Below are 7,584 nucleotides of genomic sequence, written 5' to 3'. Positions count from 1 at the left end.
GGTGGTCATCGATGGGAACTTGGAGTGGGAGGTCGAAGAGATCTTAGACTCCAAGTTCGTGCGCGGAAAGCTGCACTATCTCATCGATTGGAAAGGCTACCCGGTCACCGATCGAAGTTGGGAGCCCGCCGACATTGTCTTTGCCCCAACGGTGGCCGCGGAGTACCACCGACGCTACCCAGACAAGCCTGGCCCCAGGAGAACTCAAGATGGAACACGCCGTAGTTTAAGGAGGAGATAGTGTGATGACCAGCATCACAACGGACCAATGAGATTGTCCCGCATGCTCTCGCCCTCCGCACCAATCATGAGTCCCCACGTGTTTGTTTGCCCCCATGCATGAGCACGCGCCGTTGCCACCCGCGTCTACTGGTTTCCTGCCTCCCCCACCGCTCGGCACATGTCCCCGGGCTGTGCCAAGCCTCTCTCGCTTGCACACCAGCCACTCTCGCACCCCCTTCTCGCTTCTCTGTGATGCTCCACCCTTCTCGCCCACTTTTGCCCCTCGACCTTCTCCCGGTCTATAAATAGCCCTGCATGTCTGAGCCTATGTTGAACACCAGTTCGAACAAAACTTGTTCTTTGGTGTTCGGGGCTAAAAGCTAATAAAGCTCATACCAAGCACTTGGTCTTCGTCCTTGCGCTTGTTCACTCCTTACACAAAGTGATCTGTTTGTATTTCCAATGGCATAGTTGGACGCATGTCATCACAGACTACGCTGATAAATGGGTTTTGGGCAAGTGTCACGTTTCCCCCTGAATAAAGTGTATGGTAGAAATGATCATTTGTCGCCACTAATCACGATATAACAATTCTTCCGTGAATTATACCCATTCCATTTTTTTCTTGTTCCCAAATCAACTAGTTATGTCTCAAAAAAAAACCTTCGAAGACGATCTTGCCGAAGTCGGTGCCAAGTCCACTCAAATATTTCAGACGATATAATTGACACTCTCGCTAAACAAAATTCAACTGTAGCTGCAATGAAGGCATTGAGAGATCGACAAAGAACAGCACCATTGTTTTCACCCCTACACCGGCCTCATAGCGGCAATCCACTTCCAGTCCAACAAACATATATCCCACCGCCGGCACCAGCCACATCATTTGGACATCTCAGTGCGATGCCATTCGGCCGCGCAGGCCCTCCCCTCGAACGAAGGAGATCGGACACGTCTCTTCATCAGTCCCCATTCGGCCTCCTTAATCTACAAGGAATCACATTTGGGACCCCTGACACACGACTTCAACATCCACAGCAAGCAAACCAAAACACATCAATGGACACTGATTCATCACCCATCCGCGGTACAATGGAAACTGATCAAGGTTCGATTATCCCACCCACGTATAACCACATTAACGACGTTATTGTTGCGTTTGAGCGAGTTGAAACAAAAGTCGATACCGCTAAAAACTATATACCAAAGCTCAAGGAAAAGCTCGAGGCTGCATTGAAATCTAACGAGTACAACCCTCAGACTATCAACGACGCCATTGATGAGATTGATAGAGAAATCAAAATTATCCAAGGAGTCCTCGATGTCGATATTCAAGTCTTATTTCAATCCAACCCACAATCGTTGAAGACACTCCCTGGAGCAGACACTGCAGTCAAGTTTATTAAAAATTGGGAAGTAAACATCCTAAGATTTTCAAACGAGCTCAAGGTGCATTTGAGGGATTTAAACACCACTACCCAGAGTTTGCGAGACAAACTAAAGAATCAGGATAAACATTATCAAACCTATCTCACAAAATACGAGCAACCACTTACGCTGAGCGATAATATGCATGAAAATCTCGTGAAAGAGTTCAACGAGCATATGCCCACGGACGATGACTTGGACTGGCTCACTCTATTTCAAGCTCGACTGGTCAGTAACAATGTTGCCATGAGTAAGGCCAGGGCTGATTATAACAAATTAAAAAGTCAATCGACTACCATTTCGCCCGAAAGGCTGGAGGTTGCTAGCGAGCTCGGGACAGCATGGCTTGACATGAGGATTGCACAAGTCGAAGGTTTGATCATCGACTACGACAACAAGTACGACGAATTATCAAGAAGAGTTGCAACCGCCATTACCGATGCAAATGCACGCCCTAAACCACCAAGTCGACGTCCTAGCACGAGTGTACCATCGTCCGCGGAACACCATCCAAACCCACCCACAGTAAATCCAGTCCCAACCGCAGATACACTTCCAGGCTACAGTGGTCCAGCTTTGACCGACAACAAAACCAAAACCAATGCATCTAATTTTCGGGTCGGTGAATCTATTCCCCCACCCTTGACCGCTTCAGGAACAAGTTCAGCACAGACGACGTACACCCCACCACCCAGCATGCCCGCAACCCCCCTGAACCTAACACAGAAGCCAACGAACGACGACGACGATGACACCTACACCAGCTCGCCGGGCCCGACCCTTACTGAATCGGATTTTGCACCCCTGCGACACCGTCTCTCCTATTCCAGCGGCAACTCGCCCTGGGCCGCCCGTACTCAGCCCTCGATCGGCAACCGCGATCTGAAAACGGTCCTCAAGGACATCATCGGCATGCACGTCAAGCTGATGAAGCAGCGGACGACACCGGCCGAGCCTCTACGCAGCATCTTTGACAAGTCGCCGTATATTCGCAGCACCCCGCTGAACAACACCAACTTCACACCCTCGCTCTTTGGCGTGGACCAATACCACATCGACAACGCACTCGACGAGCTCATCGAAAGCCACGATTTGAAGCCGCTGCTCGACAGCGAATCGCTCTATCCAACGACATCGATCCTGTCCACCAGCACACCCGCGGCATCCCCTGGTCTCTTTTATCAATTCAATCCATACAACCTCTACGCGTCGTCCATCATGGCCGGAGCAGGTCCGGTCGACGAAACGATCTACGACGACACTGAAGGCGCGTTCTACGACGACTACTAATTTCCCCCGGTCTATGTCATCCGACGACCACACACAAAAACCAAAACATGTCCACCGTTCTTCCCCACGACGATGCCCCGATCCCCGGCCAGCGCTTTGCGTGCATCTCGATGGTATCTCCGCTGAACCCCCGAAACAAGTGCAGCATCCAAGCGTTCAAGCTGCGGGGAGTGACCGATACCCTGGACGATGCAAAGTCGCTGGCCCACGCCATTCGCAACACGGACCCTTCCTTCGACGTCTTTGTGATGCCGGTGGGCCGCTGGGTCCCGTGGGTGGACAATCCGCTCGAAGTCCCCGACGTCAACTATGTGCAGTCGCAGCTGACCGAGCTGATCAACGAGCACAAGAAGCATGTGAAGGAGTCGACCAAGGCCTTCAACGAGCACATCGAAGCGCTCAAGTCCACGACGGGGCCGATCCCAGTCCCTCCCGAGAAGGAGACGGTGTCTCTGTGGTTCGACATCAAGCGTCTGGCCTCTGTGCTGGAGTATCGCCAGCGCGAGCTGGAAGGCATGATCGAGCGGTACAATGAGATGCCGGATGAGGATCGCAAGCACGCCGAGTCACTGCCACTCCCCGCATTCGAGATCGCACCATTCAAGCCCCCTGCCTTTGAAGCTCCGCCTGAAGACAACGGGGCACACGACCAGGTGATCGACGGGAAGGGGAAAGGCAAGGCCACCGTCCACGCCAACTAGATGGGGCACCACGGACTTTGCAGTGTCCGATAGCACCGACCAGGTACAAAAGGGCCGCCGGTGCCGCTGGTGCCGCTGGTCCTCGTTCACCACCTTCATCGATCATGTCTTCCTCGTTCATCTACAACCGCCAACGTTCGCCCGTCCTGTTCGAGTCCCCGCCTACCCCGGACACCAGGGGCTCCGTCGGCAAGGCCAAGCGCACCAAGCTCGAGCGCACCGACACGGCCAGCGCACGATTCAACGACTTGCTCGATTTCGTTGACGACCAGTCCTGCGATCTCAACGACGACATCGTCGAGGCAAAGTTTGCCTTGACGACTTCTTCAGTCCCGATCGACTCGAACCGGGTGTACAAGCGAATCTTTGGCCTCTACACCGACGCCGCCTCGGAGATCCTCATGAACAAGAACATGTCGGCCGCTCGGTTCAACCAGCTGCACACGCTGATGCAGGAACTGAGGGGCTGGCTGGGTGCGCCAAAGACGGAGGATGATGACGGGGTGATGTAATGTGCTGGACAGCTGTACTCCCCCGCTACACGATGGTGGTGTGGGAGATGTCGGACATCAAATACACAGCCCACTCCATATCTAATGCAGAAATCCGTCGTCCTGATGCACGCCCACTCCATGCATCATGCACCGCTGATCCGCTCTAATACACACGACCCGAAACGTCTCCATGGTTCATGGAGTGGTCTTGTTCGCTCTGAAACCCACCTCACTCCATGGGTCCTGGATGAGCTGGCTGAAACCTCTGGCCAGGATTGACAATGATGTTTTTTGAATTTTCTGTATTTTTGGGTAGCTGGCAACGACGACAAGACCCTCACTCCACAAAATCCATTTCTAATACACAGCACCGACACAACTACACCCTCACTCGACAACATCACTCCTTGAGAACCAAGGAAGGTACAAATACCACTCACTCCATACAAAATCTAATGCACAACACAGACATACCCCCTCCATGAATCCAGGAATCTAATGCACAGGAGCGAACAACTCACGAATCGTGGAGTGGGGGTGATGCTCGTTGGAGATCGGTAGTGGCACACACACACTCCATGCTGGATTCTCTATTTTGGACACGTGACTGACTAGCAGGATTGGGGCAATCTGTCATGGCTGACAGGAAGTCGAGTGACATCCTCTCTGACAGGAATTCGAGTGACACCCTCTCTGACAGGCACAATCGCCCCAGCGGCGCCGCTGGGTATAGGGTATATGAGGGACCTGGTGTGCGTCGCTGGAGCACCTCTCCTTCATCACCATGTCCTCCCTGGTTACCAAGCGCATCACCCGCTCGATGAGCACCCGGGCTACCAAGCGCCAGCGCCTCCATGAGCAGCTGATCTCCTTGGGAATCGAAGAGACCTACCCCATCCTCCTGGCCGTCCTCTCGATCCCTGAGCTGATCGAGATGCTCCCCGCTTGCAGTCTCGCGAAGCTCAAGGCAACTTCCAGCGACGTGAGGGCTCTGCTCTCGACCAAGACCGTGGGGATTCGCATCTGGGCCGAGTGGTTCAACAAGCAACACCACACCAGACTCCTCTCCGATGGCTGCGTCCAACTGGTCAAGTATTTCCCCACCGGGCCAGTCGCCTTCGACGTCAAGTGGCTCAAGACCATTCCGAAATACGAGGTCTCGGCCGAGTTCGTCCGAGTCGCATGCCACACCCGCCTTGGCAACCCCGAATCCCATATCGTGCAGCGACTCCTCGAGGCCAAGCATATCCCCACTGCGATGTGGGTCGTCGAGAACGGGTTCTGCGATGGCGAAATCCACAGCAAATGCCTTTCCGTCTTGACCAACCGATCCGAGGCACTCGACGACTTCCTCGTTGATCATAGGAACATCTTTCTCAGGGGACCATCTGTCGAGATCGCCCAGGCGTACTTTCAGTGGCTCAAGTCGTTGGACGCATCAAAATTGAAGATCAAGTACACCTTCCACGAATGCTATCGATTCGGCAGAGGTACTGATGCCAACCCGACCCGGGCCTTGGATCTCCTGGTCGAATGTGCTCGAAGTGGTTATCATGACAGCGTCCAGCAGATCTACGACATCTGCCGATATGGATGGATCCGACATGCGCCCCATGCATCGTCCATCTGGCATTGGTTGTCTGAATCGTCGGGGCACAGTCTCCCTGAAAGGGACAGGAACCTTCTGAGTGTCTACTGCATGAAGAACTCGATTGGCTTCCCTCGATGGATGACCTGCAAGGCTACATATCAGTATAGGCTGCTCATGGCGTACAGGGATGGTAGCAAGATAGCACGCCAGCAAATCCTCAGCATTTCCCCCAGTGCACCACATAACTGGGATCGCCCAGACCACTGGGTTGATATGATCGCTCTGAACGACATCACAGCAGCCAGAAACGACCCCCAAGTTCAAGTCGTGTTTGTCAAGCTACTCAAGCGCTCCATCATGGTCAAGAGCAATGGTGCTGTTCTTTGGTCTCACTATGAGAGGCTCATTCGCGAGCGCTACACACAGTGAATGGAGTACGCACCCCTTCTTCAGATGTAGGCACCATCGAGCCATGGTTTTGTGTGGTGTGGTCGATTTGTTTGTATTTTGATGCATAGCTGTACTCCCCGCTACACGATGGTGGTGTGGGAGATGTCGGACATCAAATACACAGCCCACTCCATGACTAATGCAGAATTCTGTCGTCCTAATGCACGCCCACTCGAGAGCTGATGCACGGGTGATCCACACTAATACACACGACCCGAAACGTCTCCATGGTTCGTGGAGTGGTCTTGTTCGCTCTGAAACCCACCTCACTCCATGGGTCCTGGATGAGCTGGCTGAAACCTCTGGCCAGGATTGACAATGATGTTTTTTGAATTTTCTGTATTTTTGGGTAGCTGGCAACGACGACAAGACCCTCACTCCACGAAACTCATTTCTAATGCACAGCACCGACACAACCACACCCTCACTCGACAACATCACTCCTTGAGAACCAAGGAAGGTACAAATACCACTCACTCCATTCAAAAACTAATGCACAACCCCGACACACCAGCTCCATGAATACCAAAATCTAATGCACAAGAGCGTACAACTCACGGATTGTGGAGGGAGAATGGATATACCCGAGCATCTCCGGATCAATATCCTACCATGGAGCGCGGGTGGAGGTTGGGATCAGGGCAGAGATGGAAATCACTGGTATGGCATCCACCCCATTCGCCGCAGTGCCGGGCATGATTGGCAGGACCAGTGGCGGGATGAGCACACCCTACAGGAGTGATTCGTGTTGGTGGGTGTTGGCGCCCTGGGTTTTGGCGCCCTGGGTTTTGGCGCCCTGGGTTTTGGCGCCCTGGGTTTTGGCGCCCTGGGTTTTGGCGGGCTGGGTTTTGGCGGGAATCCTGGCCCATAAATTCGGCTCGTTCTTAGGATGCTGTTTGCTCCCCAGGCAGTTGGGCAGCAGCAAAATCTCAAGACCGTAACGTAAGTGTATTTCCTTCCGTGATGATACTCCATGCATGTCCGTGTGTCATGCTGTGCGATGGCTAACATAATGACTCGGCATCGCCAGTCTGCACGTTCCATTCGCAGAAACCAAAAATGACAATCACAATCATGCTCCTCCTGGCCTTCGTCCTCTGGCCCATTGCCCACTGCCTACTTCATACTGCCTCTTCTACGGCCTATACTATCATTGCCTATATTACCTATATTACCGGTGCCTGCTATCATCCGGCACAAACCATCCTATCCATCGCATTCCGCGATTACTACGCGTCGCACGTCACCATCGACGCCTCAAGACACTCCTGCCCATCCATGGCACATCCGAGACCGTTCCTGTCTCTATCGATCCACTCGAGCCCCGCTCGCGACACCAAGACCACCAAGCCCGATCCTCTCCCGTCTCAAATGGGAACCACTCCTGGAACATGACTCTGTTGATTTG

At 53.2% G+C, this 7,584-nt stretch overlaps 4 protein-coding genes across 4 annotated transcripts; 3 read left to right on the top strand and 1 right to left on the bottom strand.

Moving 5' to 3' along the window:
• Positions 1–2,987: 2,987 nt before the first annotated feature.
• Positions 2,988–3,641, top strand: BJ171DRAFT_616318 (uncharacterized protein; the record flags this gene model as incomplete). Its single annotated transcript, XM_053115350.1, has 1 exon — positions 2,988–3,641. The coding sequence occupies one exon, from the start codon at positions 2,988–2,990 to the stop codon at positions 3,639–3,641; it is 654 nt and encodes a 217-aa protein (XP_052961618.1).
• A 104-nt stretch (positions 3,642–3,745) lies between these two features.
• BJ171DRAFT_591496 (uncharacterized protein) lies at positions 3,746–4,153 on the top strand (the record flags this gene model as incomplete). Its single annotated transcript, XM_053114495.1, has 1 exon — positions 3,746–4,153. One exon carries the CDS (start codon positions 3,746–3,748, stop codon positions 4,151–4,153), a length of 408 nt encoding a protein of 135 aa, XP_052961617.1.
• Positions 4,154–4,458: 305 nt separating this feature from the next.
• BJ171DRAFT_574776 (uncharacterized protein) lies at positions 4,459–6,435 on the top strand. Its single transcript, XM_053113726.1, has 2 exons — positions 4,459–4,558; positions 4,782–6,435. Exon 2 carries the CDS (start codon positions 4,920–4,922, stop codon positions 6,153–6,155), a length of 1,236 nt encoding a protein of 411 aa, XP_052961616.1. The 5' UTR covers positions 4,459–4,558; positions 4,782–4,919; the 3' UTR covers positions 6,156–6,435.
• Positions 6,388–7,584, bottom strand: BJ171DRAFT_543075 (uncharacterized protein). Its single transcript, XM_053112982.1, has 3 exons — positions 7,186–7,584; positions 6,761–6,957; positions 6,388–6,469 (listed from the first exon to the last, which is right to left on the bottom strand). The coding sequence occupies exons 1-2, from the start codon at positions 7,280–7,282 to the stop codon at positions 6,776–6,778; spliced, it is 279 nt and encodes a 92-aa protein (XP_052961615.1). The 5' UTR covers positions 7,283–7,584; the 3' UTR covers positions 6,388–6,469; positions 6,761–6,775.

The sequence above is a fragment of the Polychytrium aggregatum genome (assembly GCF_025602895.1).
Source record: "Polychytrium aggregatum strain JEL109 chromosome Unknown BJ171scaffold_151, whole genome shotgun sequence".
Taxonomy (NCBI): domain Eukaryota; kingdom Fungi; phylum Chytridiomycota; class Chytridiomycetes; order Polychytriales; genus Polychytrium; species Polychytrium aggregatum.
This window is presented reverse-complemented; position numbering and strand designations above follow the sequence as displayed.

Excerpts from the sequence above, each read along its gene's own strand:
- BJ171DRAFT_574776 (XM_053113726.1), top strand. The coding sequence starts at position 4,920 with ATGTCCTCCCTGGTTACCAAGCGCATCACCCGCTCGATGAGCACCCGG.
- BJ171DRAFT_543075 (XM_053112982.1), bottom strand. The coding sequence starts at position 7,282 with ATGGGCCAGAGGACGAAGGCCAGGAGGAGCATGATTGTGATTGTCATT. Across the intron at positions 6,958-7,185 it reads TGGCGATGCCGAGTCATTAT|GGCGCCAAAACCCAGGGCGC; the intron begins GTTAGCCATCGC and ends GCCAAAACCCAG.